Here is a 13,144-nt window from a genome sequence, read left to right as displayed (position 1 = left end):
CCTGTACACCCAAGTCTATGTTGGTGCCATTCGTTTGGAATTTGGCAACAAATTGCTGACAACACCACCATAGTAGGACAGATATCTCAGAATACTGAGTGAAAATACAGAAGGGAGATAGAGAGCTTGGTAACGTGGTGCAATGAGAACTACTCTCTCAATATCGGCAAAAGTAAAGAACAGGTCATTCACTTCAGAAAAAACGGAAAAGAACACAGCCCCTTCTACATCAATGGAACTGAGATTGAGAGGGTGGAGAGGGTCAAGTTCCTCGGAGGGATGATAACAGATAACCTGTCCTGGACTTCCATATAGATGCAATGGTCAAGGCATAACAATGCTTCTTCTTCCTCCAGCGGCTCAGGAAGTTTGGCACGTCCATAAAGACCCTCACCAACTTCTACACTTGCACCATGAAAGCATACTGTCCAGGCGTATAACAGCCAGGTATGGCAACTGCTTTGCCCAGGACAGTAAGACACAACAGAAAGGGCTGTGCACATCCCAGCTCATTGTGGAAACCAGCCTTCTGTCCACAGACAGCTTGCTGCTGTGGAAAGGCTGCCAACATCATCAAAGATACATTGCACCCTGGTAATGATTTTTAACCTCTTCTCTTAGGCAGAAGATACAGAAGCCTGAATGCATGCACCAGCAGGTTTAGGAACAGCCACTTATGAATGAACTCTCTAGCCTCATGATGTTGATCTTGCTTTGGTTTCATCTTTTTCATCACTTACAAGCTACTGCTTACAACATCCTTCCTTGAAATTTGTGAATGCAGCAATTCACATTTTTACTGCTGAAACAAGCTGTATTTAAGTTTTTCAATTTTGAGTTATTTTGTTGACCATATAGTTGGGGCAATAAAAACAGGCAATGGGCAGCTTCAAACCAGCATCTACAGTAAAACAACACGTACGGACCAAATATTGAACTACAGAAGCAATCATTCCAACATCCACAAACGAAGCTGCATCAGAACATTATTTCAACAAGCCAACAAACACTGCAGCACAGGAACTATGCAGAACAGAGAAAAATCACTTATACCATGTATTCAAATAGAATGGGTATCCAATGAACACAGTCCGCCGATTTCTCAGCAGCAAACTCAAACAAGCAGACAACCCACGTCCAGAAGCCCTAGCCACTCTCTCCTACATCAAAGACTCTCGGAAATGACTGCCAGACTACTCAGACCCCTTAGCATCATGGTAGCCCATAAACCCACCAACACACTAAAACAGCAGCTAATGAACTTGAAAGACTCTATACAGACAAGAAGCAAACCTAACGTCATTTAGAAAATACCGTACAAGATTGTAACAAACACTACATTGGACAAACAGGCAGAAAACTAGCCACCAGGATATATGAACACCAACTAGCCACAAAACAGCATGACCCTCTCTCACTAGTATCCTTACATACAGATGAGGAAGGACATCACTTTGACTGGGACAACACATCCATCTTAGGACAAGCCAAACAGAGACACGCACGAGAATTCCTAGAAGCGTGACATTTCAATTGGAACTCTATCAACAAACACATTGAGTTAAACCCCATCTACCACACCCTGAGAAAAAGAACAGGAAATAGCATCACCAACCCAAACATATAAGTAGAAAGCAGAAATCACATACAATGCTTTGCCTGAGGCCCACTGAAGATGTTACCGAGTAGGGTGACGAAATGTCTGGAAATGAACCTCCCAGCTCAGCAAGTGAACCAACAATCCAGAACCTGAACCTGAGCTACAAATCTTCTGAAAACTCGCTTAGTCATCTTTTCACAGTTTGGATAATTCTGCTGTATTGTCCACACCCAAGGCTATAGTCACCTGCCCAGAAATCAAGCAAATGGTTGTTATTCTGCTAAACCGCCAACAACCAGTTAATTGAAAAGCCAATCATGCCATACACTGCCATTCTGCTGAGCATTCTCCTCGCTGCCTGGAAAAAAAAGCTATGTTGTAGATCCAGTAGCTAGTTTTAAAGCGACAGCATTATCTTGTCATGTTCCTGAAGTATTCTCTCATTCTTTTCCGGTCACAAAAATAGATGTAATTTTAACAAAACTAAATTAGTGTGCATACTCAGCTTTTGAATATTTTCATTTCATATCTTCCTTAGTTTCTGACATTTAAAGTTGGTAATCATCCAAGCTTACTGAACCCCCATCCAGCCGTTGAATCAATTAAAGTGAAGTTTGTTTGTGCTGTGCCTACCAGTATCACTTTGGCTCCTGTTTACAAGTCACGTGAATTTGGTCTTCCGTGTCCCCTGTTGCAACACAACAAACAATTGGTAAGCAAAAATCAAAGAACTTTGGAAGCATGGAAATCTGAAATGAAAACAGAAATTGCTGGGGGATCTCAGCAGTACCTATGGAGAGAATGATGATACCAGAACTACTGAGTTTCCCCAGTAGTTTTGTTTTTGAAACAATGAATAAGATTTGGTAGAATTTTGCTTAAATTTAAGTTGTTAGTTGGTGATGAAAAACAGTAATTTAAAATAAAACAAAATGTAAGACTATATAATCAACATGGAGCAGTTAGACAACCAAAATAACTTTAAATCTACTATTCTGCTAGAGTTATAGAGGTAGACAGCACAGCACAGAAAAAGATCTTTCGGCCCAAGTTATCATGCCAACATGATATCCTAAAGAAATAAGTCCCATTTGCCATCACTTGGCCCATATCCCTCTAAACCCCTTCTACTCATATACCCATGCAGATGCATTTTAAAAGTTGTAATTGTACCAGCCTCCACTACTTTCTCTGGCAGCTCATTCCATGCACGTACCACCCTCTGCGTGAAAAGGTTACCCCTTAAGTCCCTTTTAAATCATGTCCCTCTCATCTTAAACCTATGCTCCCCCACTTGGAAAAAAAACTTTGTCCGTTTACCCTGTCCATGCCCCTCATGATTTTATAATCCTCTATAATGTCACCCCTCAGCTTCCAGCATTCCAGGTAAAACAGCCCCAGTCTATTCACCCTCTACTGGTAGCTCAAATCCTACAAATCTGGCAACATTTTGCAAACTTTTTCTGAACCCTTCCAAGTTCCACAACATTCTTCCTATAAGAGGGAGACCAGAATTGCACGCAGTGTTCTAAAAGTGGTCTAATAGTGCATCTGCAACATGACCGATACTCGATGCTCTGACCAATAAAGGCAAGCATACCAAACACCTTCACTATCCTATCTACTTGCGACTCCACTTTCAAGGAACTATGAACCTGCACTCACTCTCCCCAGGAACTTACTATTAATTGTATAAGTCCTGCCCTGATTTGCCTTTTGAAAATGCAACACCTTAAATTTATCTAGATTAAGCTCTATCTGCCACTCCTCAGCCCATTGGCCATCTCATTACAATCCCATTTTAGTCTAAGGTAGCTTTCTTTGCTGTCCACTGCACCTCCAATTTTGGTGTCATCTGCAAACTTAGCAACTATACATCCTATGTTCACATCCAAATCATTTTTCTAAATGATGAAAAGCAGTGGACCCGGCAACAAATACATGTAAATCCTGTCCCTCAGGATTCCCACCAGTGTCAAGCTCACTGGCCTATAGTTCCCTGGCTTTTCCCTACCACCTTTCTTAAATAGTAGCACCATGTTAGGCAACCTCCAGTCTTTGGCACCTCAGCTGTGACTATACAAGTATCTCAGCAAGGGCCCAGCAATCACTTCCCTAGCTTCCCAAAGAGTTCTAGGGTATACCTGATCAAGTCCGACGGATTTATCCACCTTTAATTGTTTTAAGACGTCCAGTACCACCACTTCTGTAATATGGACATTTTTCAAGATGTTGCTATTTATTACCACACATTCTCTTTATTCTCTCCAAAGTAAATACTGATGCAGAATACTTGTTCAGTATCTCCCCCAACTCCTGTGGTTCCGAACATAGGTGGCCTTGCTAATCTTCAAGGGGCCTTATTCTCTCTCTACTTACCCTTTTGTCGGCAATGTATTTGTAGAATCTCTTTCAATTCTCCTTGACCCTGTTTGCCAAAGCTATTTCATGTCCCCTTTTTGCCTTCCTGGTTACCGTCTTAAGCATACTCCTACTGCCTTTTACTCTTCTAAGGATTCACGATCTGTGCTGGTTGTACCTGATATATGTTTCCTTCTTATTCTTGACCAAAACTTCAATTTCTCTAGTCAAGTCAGTATTCTCTTCATCCTCCTAATAGGAACATATTGTTTCTGAACTTCCGTTACTTCCTTTTTGAAGGCTTCCCATTTTCCAACCATCCCTTTACCTGCAAACATCCACCCCAATCAACTTTTGCAAGTTCTTGCCTGATACTGTCAAACTTAATCTTCCTCTAATTTAGAACTTTAACTTTTAGATCCGGTGAATCTTTTTCCGTCATTACTTTAAAACTAATACAATTACGGTCACTAGCCCCAAAGTGCACCTCCACTGACATCTCAGTCACCTGTCCTGCCTTATTTCCCAAGTAGGTATACAAAATACTGAATCATTTTTTTTCCCAAGAGTAGGTCAAGTTTTTCACTTTTTCAAGAAGGTATATCCAATATTGAATCAGAATTCAATTAACACATTCCTCTCCATCCAAGCCCGTAACACTGCGGCAGTCCAAGTCTAAGTCAATATCTTCTACCATAACTATCCTATTATTCTTACAGAAAACTGAGATCTTACAAATTTGTTTTTTAATTTCCTGCTGACTGCTGGGGGTTCTGTAGTACAAACCCAATAAGGTGACCCTCCAATTCTTATTTGTCAGTTCCACCCAAATAAGTTCACTGGATGTTTTCCTGGAATATCCTCCCTAAATACAGACTTAATGTTATCCCTCATCAAAATGCCACACCCATCCACTTTTGTCCACAACCCCTCCACTTTTGTCCACAACCCCTCCCCATCCCTCCTACAGCATCTATGTCCTGGACCATTTAAGCTGACAGTCCTGACCATCCCTGAGCCATTTCTCTGTAATTGCTATGATATGTCCCCAAACAAGCCCCGAGTTCATCTGGCTTAGCTGTTCCACTTCTTGCACTGAAATAAATGCAGTTTAATATGTCAGTCTTACACCATTTTCTGCTTTGTTCTTGCTTGCCCTGACTGTTTGACTGACTCCTTTTGCCAACTGTTTCAGTCTCAGAACATTCAGTGCAGATTTTGATTGATTGAATTGGTTTTGGCCTGAATATTTGGTAGGAAAATGGGAAAATTGCAAGTAAAATGTTGGGCTTTATTCTTTAACTAAAATGTCAAAGATTTTGTTTTGCTATTTTCATTATTTTGCCAGTTTAATCTCCACTCGCTATAATAAGAATTCAAAGCAATTGAAGGATCACTGTGCAAAGTTCTTAGTATGCTGCTCTGTCAAAACTCTAATGGTTTGAATTTAGGAGCTTTTTTTTTAATGTTTAACCACATGGAATGTAACAACATCTGCATACAATGACACTTCAGTATTATAAATTTACTTCCAAAGTTAGGAAATTACTTATAATTTAATGAAAAAGCTATCCAAGTATTTTTTACATAAAATAAGATTTGTTTAATGTGAAACTTTTTAAGAGATTTCATTTGTGCAGCATCTTTATAATTGTTAGAAAAATATTTTTCTATAAATACTATAGAAATTCTGTGTAATCGATACCATTTTTTTCAAAAATATATTAAGGGAGTACAAGTTTTAGTTTCCTCTATGGTACTTTTACACTTACTGTTTTGTTTGGGTAGGTACCTGTTTCCTTTTGCAGGAATACAATTTTGGAGCTAACAGCCTACGATAAATATGGTCGAAAATTTGATAACTTCACTTCACTACAAATTAATTGGAAATCATCCAACTTTTCTTTGGGCAGTTTTCATCCAGCAATACAAATGGAAATGTTCTTAAGGGATGATGGAAGTGGACAGAAGAGGCTTCATGGTGATGTATACTGTGTACAAACCCCTAACACATAATATGAGGGATCATCATGGGATAACAGAATATCAGTTTTCACCATTATGAAAACCAATGCGATAGAAATATGGTGGCACTTACTTAAACAAACCATTTCACAGCAAACAAAGTACATTTGCTCAGCAGAGTCTATTCGAGTAACATACTACTTAAGTCTACTTAAAGAGTATGCAACAGTCAACGCATGACTTAAACTGAAACAATATTGGGTCTGCAAGTTACAGCTTTTAGAAATTCTTTGTCATTTTAATATATTCTAATGAGCTGTCAGCAACATAATCATATTGATCCAATTGCTTTCAATGGGGAATCTCAATCTATTGGCATGTTCCTGACCAGGGCCATTTCAAAACTGCTGTGTTGAATGGATTGTGATAGAAGGATAATGTTATAGCTTTCCTCTTGCAAGGCCAGGTTGCCAATTGTATCCCTTGCAGGGCCTATCAAAGGCATTGGATAGATGATGACTGGAATTTTCTGTGTAACAATTGTACACTGTCTCTCAATTGATAAATTGATGCAGCCTCCTGACAGTCTACCAGTGTTCCATACAGTATTTTTAATTGTACCAGGCTCTACCATTTCCTCTGGCAACTCTTAGCACAGTTTCTTCCCCTGCCCCCTCTTGCAAACATTCCAAAAATAATCATTTGGCCATGTTTACAAGAAGGGCTTGGCTATTATCAGCACTATGGAGGGATTTTAATTACCATAATAATGGTGTGGCAATCATGGCAATATCGTGGAAACTATTTTACAGAATAATTTCAGGAACCTCGAGGTACAGGTCAGTGATCATTTATTCAGCCAGTGTTTGGAATGTCTGCCTCAGAAAAGATTCCAAGATGGCACTCTTAAGTCAACAATAATCCATTAGCTATTTTTACATTGTAAATCACGTAGGCAGTACTTGAATTCTCATATGCTGTGTTTTAGACAAACAACTTGTTTTTCATACAATCCAAAAGTAGTAAGAAGGTTGATACCCCTGGTCTCGCCACTCCTAATCTTCCCAGCTGGCCATCCTATCTCGTCTCTGAAGCCTGTGCTTCTTTCCTATCCTTGACATAACTCCATTGCTTTGTCTTTCTTTCCATGGTATGGGGTCATCTTCACACTATTTCCAAAAAAGTGTTAATGCCAGTTCAGCTATGTTGCATTTTTACAACAACTGCTGCTTCAGCATCTGAGTGTGTTTCTGCAGTCTAATTATTCTTTTAACCTGACTACTTTGTTGAATAAGAATAAATGGAAAATGAATCTTAACTGATTTATATCATTATTGCTTATGAAGTTAACTAATGCTCCTACCTTATTCTAATCCCAGCTGGAAATTCATGTGGATTTATGGGTTAACTCATGTCATACCCAAATTTCAACTTAACAGCCTCAATTTATTTTACTTAAGAATTTTCATTGAAGTTCTCAACCTTGAGGTGTAGCCCCTAGCTTCATTAATGGTTACCACCTTTGTCAGTGAGGTGCCATTCTCCTGTGCTGTATGGCTTCAAACTGCTCTCCACTCATGGAAACCAATTTGCCATCCTTAATTGAATGTGGCTACCATTGAATTAGCTGCTTCCTCAGCAATTCATTTGCAGAATCTTGCTGCTGGTAATTCTTGGTTCCTGACCTGGAATTCAGCCTGTCAAGATCAGAATCTGGAAAGAAAATCCAGTCCAACATTGCATTGTTTCCCCATCCATGTGTGAATTGTTTTGGGAAGATGCCTATTATACTGATTTTCCTAAGATTCACAGCATGTTATAGTTCAGTTTTTACTGTAGTACATTCTTTCTAACAATAGGTCATAGGATGGTTGTAGTTTACAAGAGGAAAGGAACAGTGACTATTTCAGTATATCTGGTCGGCTATGGAAAAACTGATACTGATCTGCCTCAAAGCCATGTTGTAAGTTCAAAAAGTTACTATGAACCATATTAATCCATCAGTACATTTAAATGTCTAAACAATGTACAATTTTAAAAATCACTTCCACTTAAACACTAGGTTTACTGCACGATTTTAGATTGTTCTGTTTGATCATGTAATGGGTATTTTGGAAGAATTTGAAAATAATGTTTCTCTACTTTTATCATGTGAGTGCATTCTCAATTGTATTTTCATAGTGGATTCAAGGATACCCCATGAATTTGAATTGTTTTCAAAATATCAAGTGTATTTGACTATAGAACTTGTCCATTCTTTTAAAATTATGTTAACTCATTGATGTGGAGTTTTGCATTTCAACACATTATACAACAAACCTCTGCTGGAAGTATATCAGGAGAGAATTTAGTTTATGTGTGATGTCCCTTACAGTCAAATAGTCTTATTATTACTGTTCACACATGGTTAATGATTACTTGAGCAAGGTACAGGACCAAATGTACAGTTGTATCATAATTTCAACAAGATGACAGGGAAGAAAGAAAATCCTTAAGAAAACTTACAACCTGAAAGAAAAGACTCCTTGTTTCCTGATTTAAATTCCTTGGCAAGATTTGAACAGATGGATTCAATCTGATGCCAAACCATTTGACTATTTGCAGGCTGAGCCTGGGGTTTTTAAATTCTGCATCATTGCTTAGCTTCTCACTCAAATTCAGTAGGTTTTGAATTGGCAAGATTTGGCTTTCTTTCAGATAGTCTTCGCCAAGAAATTGAAGGAATAGCCTTTCCCACCTGGTGTTTACAAGATGGGGTTAGAATGGCATGCAAGGGAAACCCAGCGCAGGACTTGCCCAAGATACTATTTCTCTAAGCTCATGAGGAAATCCGTATGGAGGTGGCCATTGCCTATGGCATGAATATTAGAGCATAGAACAATATAGCACAAAACAGGCCCCTTGGCCTTCGACGTTGCGTCGATCTGTGAACTATTCTAAGCTCATCCCCTACACTATCCCATCATCGTCCATGTGCTTATCCAAAGATTGTTTAAATCTCCCTAATGTGGCTCAGTTAACTACATTGGCGGGTAGGGCATTCTATGCCCTTACCATTCTCGGAGTGAAGAACCTGCCTCTGACATCTGTCTTAAATCCATCACCTCCAATTTGTAGTTATGCCCCCTAGTACAAGCTGACCTAGGAAATAGAATTTCACTGTCTACCCTATCTAATCCTCTGATCATCTTTAAAATCTGATTGAAGATTTGTAGCTCGGGTATCCGTTGTTGTGGTTCTGCTCGCCGAGCTGAAACTTCCAGCTCGGCGAGCAGAACCACAACATCTGATCATCTTGTATGTCTCTATCAAATCCACTCTTAGCCTTCTTCTTTCCAATGAGAACAGACCCAAGTCTCTCAACCTTTCCCCATGAGAGCTTCCCTCCAGATCAGGCAACATCCTGGTAAATGTTCTCTGCACCTTTTTCCAATGCTTCCACATGCTTCTTGTAATGGGATGACCAGAACTGTACACAATATTCCAAGTGCGGCTCCAGAACTCAATTCCTGTACCAATGAAACCTGACACACCGTATGCCTTCTTAACAGCACATGGATGTTTCCCATCCATGTGTGAATTGTTTTGGGAAGATGCCTATTATACTGATTTTCCTAAGATTCACAGCCAAAATAAGTGCATGTTATAGTTCAGCTTTTACCGTAGTACATTGGTTGGCAACTTTCAGGGATCTATGTACATGACCTTCAAGACCCCTCTGCACATCCACGCTACCAAAAATCTTTCCATTGACCCAGCACTCTGCCTTCCAGTTATTCTTCCCAAAGTAAATCACCTCACATTTAGCTGCATTGAACTCCAGTTGCCACCTCTCAGCTCAATTCTGCAGTTTATCCAAATCCCCTGCAACATTCTTCCACACTGTCCACTACTCCACCAACGTAAGTGTCATCTGCAAACTTACTCACCCATCCACCTTTGCATGCATCTAAGTCATTGATAAAAATGACAAACAGCAGTGGTACCAAAACAGATCCTTGTGGCACACCACTAGTAACCGGACCCCATGCTGAATATTTTCCATCTATCACCACTCGCTGCCTTCTTTCGGAAAGCCAGTTTCTAATCCAAACTGCTAAATCGCCCTCAATCCCGTACCTCTGCATTTTCTCCAACAGCCTACCATGTGGAACCTTATCAAAGGCTTTACTGAAGTCCATGTACACCATGTCAGCTGCCCCACCCTCATCTACATGCTTGGTCACCTTCTCAAAAAACTCAGAGGTTTGTGAGACATTACCTGCTGTTGATGAAACCATGTTGACTATCTGAAATCACATTGTTGCTTGCTAGATGATGATAAATCCTATCTCTTATAATCCTTTCCAAAACTTTTCCTACAACAGAAGTAAGGCTCACTGGTCTATAATTGCCTGGTCATCTCTCCTGTCCTTCTTGAACAAGGGCATAGCATTTGCAATCCTCCAGTCCTGCGGTACTAAACTTGTTGACAATGATGACTTAAATATTAAAGTCAAAGGCTTCGCTATCTCCTCCCTAGTTTCCCAGAGAATCCTTGGATAAATCCCATCCGGCCTAGGGGACCTGTCTACTTTCACTCCTTCTAGAATTGATAATACCTCTTTGTAACTAACCTCAATCCTTTCTAGTCTAATATCTCGTATCTCATTCTTCTGTACAATATTTTCCTTTTCCTGAGTGAAAACTGATGAAATCTTCACAAGGTCCACACTCAACTTTCCACTTGCAGCTTATTCATCCAATAAGTTGTCCAGGCCTTCCTGTATTCGAGGATGGACATTGTGCATATCTAAGGGCTTTCAAGTGGAATTGAACACTTAATTATAAACAAGTGATGTGATGTATATGGACTTCAGTGAGGTGTTCAACAAGGTTCATCATGGTAGGCAAAGTTTGGAATAGAGGGAGAACCAGCTGTTTGGATACAGAACTGGTTCAAAGGTACAAGACAGAGGGTGGTGTTGGAGGATTGCTTTTCTGACTGGAGGCCTGTGACCAACAGTGTACAACAAGAATTGGTGCCTGGTCCACTGCTTTTCATCATTATAAAAATGATTTGGATGTGAGCATAGGAAGTGTAGTTAATAAGTTTACAGATGGCACCAAAATTGGAGATGTCGTGGACAGTGAAGACGGTTACCTCAGAGTACAACAGGATCTTGATCAGATGGACCAAAGGGCTGAGGAGTGACAGATGAAGTTTAAATAAATGTAAGGTGCTGACCTTTAGAAAGGCAAATCAGGGCAGGACTTATACACTTAATGGTAAGGTCCTGGGGAGTATTGCTGAACAAAGAGACCTTGGAGTGCAGGTTCATAATACCTTGAAAGTGGAGTCACCAGGTAGATAGGAGAGTGAAGAAGGTGTTTAGTATGCTTGCTTTTATTGGTCAGAACATAGAGTATAAGAGTTGGGAGGTCATGTTGCAGCTGTACAGGACATTGGTTATGCCACTACTGGAATACTATGTGCAGTTCTGGTCTCCCTGCTACAGGAAGGATGTTGTAAAACTTGAAAAGGTTCAGAAAAGATTTGCAAGGATGTTGGCAGAGTTGGAGATTTTGAGCTGCCAGGAAAGGCTGAATAGACAGGGGCTATTTTCCTTGGAGCATTGGAGGCTGTGGGGTAACCTTGTGGAGGTTTATAAAATCATGAGGGGCATGGATAGGGTAAGTGGACAAGGTTTTTTTCCCTGGGGTGGGGGACTCCAAACCTAGAGGGCATAGGTTTAAGGTGAAATGGGAAAGATTTAAAAGGCACCCAAGGGACAAACTTCCCATGCAGAGGGTTGTGCGTGTATGAAATAAACTGCCAGAGGAAGTAGTGGAGGCTAGTATAATTACAATATTTAAAAGGCATTTGGATGAGTATATGAGTAGGAAAGGTTTAGAAGGATATGGGCCAAGTGCTGGCAAACGGGACTAGTTCTATGTAGGATAGATCTAGTTGGCATGGATGAATTGGACCAAAGAGTCAGTTTCCGTGCAGTATATCTCTGACTCTAAGTGCTCCCACATAGTATCTGATGATGCAGTGAAAGTAAGATGAAGCAACTGCGGATAATTAAGGCTTGGACTCTGGCCTGATAGAGTTCTTCTGCAATCATCTGATGTTGAATTGATTGGACTTGAGTAATTACAACCAGCTTCCTTTGCATTAAGTATGTCTCTAATCAGTGAATAGTTTTCCTGCATTGACTTCAAATGTGCTAGGCTTCTTAATGCTTTACTTCATCAAGTACTGCCATGATAGAAAGGATAACCACTTGTACTTAAACTCAGGTATTAAAGTATTGTACTGTTTAAATAAATTATCAAATAAAATTTAGTTTATTGTGGAAAGTATAAAAGAAGAAAACTTGCTGTTTGCATCTTTCACTTACACTGATATTTGAGATTGATTCCCAAGTTCTTGGTATAAAATTTCTCATGGGTTCTACGTACCTGTGAAGTAATTGTACTTGAGCAGTGCATTTTTAATTTTACTAATATTGAATTAATGTCAGCTGTATATGAATACAATAATAAGTATATTTTATTTTGTACCTCAGGATGTTAGGTTTTCACCAGTATCAGCCACTGTTGATTTGTTGCTGGTGGATGATGTGTCCTTAGTGCCGAAAAATCTCACTGTATACAATCATCCTGATGTTTTGGTAAGAAGATTTTAAGGGTCAAATAAGAGTATAAGAGTATTGTGGTAGTTTGTGTAATCCAACAGGTTAAATAGATCATAGAATATTTTAAAGAAATACAAGCAACAAAATAATTGTGAACATCTCATCTTCCACTGGTACTGAATAATCAGTCATCATAAATCAGTGGTTCTAATTCTAAGCAAGTTGAATTTTGGATTGCACTGCACAAAATTTGACAATGATCCCTGAAATTCAGAAGAAAAAGTTAGAATGTTATTTATTTAATCACTCTTAATTATATTGTGGCGATGGAGATCCGACTTTCATCCGCCATTTTAATATAGAGTTGTTGCTAATTAGTAAGAACGTGTGAGTTTTGCAAAAGGGCATTTCCATTCTGTAAAACAGCCAGAGGAAAATGATGGACTCTTGCAAGTGGAGAGGAAAATTTGATTTGGTGGAAAATAAAATAATTGCGCCATGCACACATTAAAGTGCACTCCAGACGAAGATTCAACTGCTATTTTATATTAAGGTTACTAAGTGTGAATTTGACTGGAATTCTAGTTATCTTACC

The 13,144-nt window shown here is 39.4% G+C and overlaps 1 protein-coding gene across 1 annotated transcript in view; it reads left to right on the top strand.

Annotated features, from left to right (window-relative positions):
- Positions 1–13,144, top strand: part of LOC132830233 (nuclear pore membrane glycoprotein 210-like) — a 188,844-nt gene that overhangs the window by 79,482 nt on the left and 96,218 nt on the right. The window contains exons 15-18 of the mRNA XM_060847766.1: positions 2,139–2,312; positions 5,750–5,942; positions 7,786–7,889; positions 12,481–12,585. Of these exons, the coding sequence (XP_060703749.1) occupies positions 2,139–2,312; positions 5,750–5,942; positions 7,786–7,889; positions 12,481–12,585 (576 nt within the window). The remainder of the gene's footprint in view (positions 1–2,138; positions 2,313–5,749; positions 5,943–7,785; positions 7,890–12,480; positions 12,586–13,144) is intronic.

Source organism: Hemiscyllium ocellatum, chromosome 31 (genome assembly GCF_020745735.1).
Source record: "Hemiscyllium ocellatum isolate sHemOce1 chromosome 31, sHemOce1.pat.X.cur, whole genome shotgun sequence".
Taxonomy (NCBI): domain Eukaryota; kingdom Metazoa; phylum Chordata; class Chondrichthyes; order Orectolobiformes; family Hemiscylliidae; genus Hemiscyllium; species Hemiscyllium ocellatum.
Note: the sequence above shows the minus strand (reverse complement) of the source record. Positions and strands in the feature narration are given on the sequence as shown.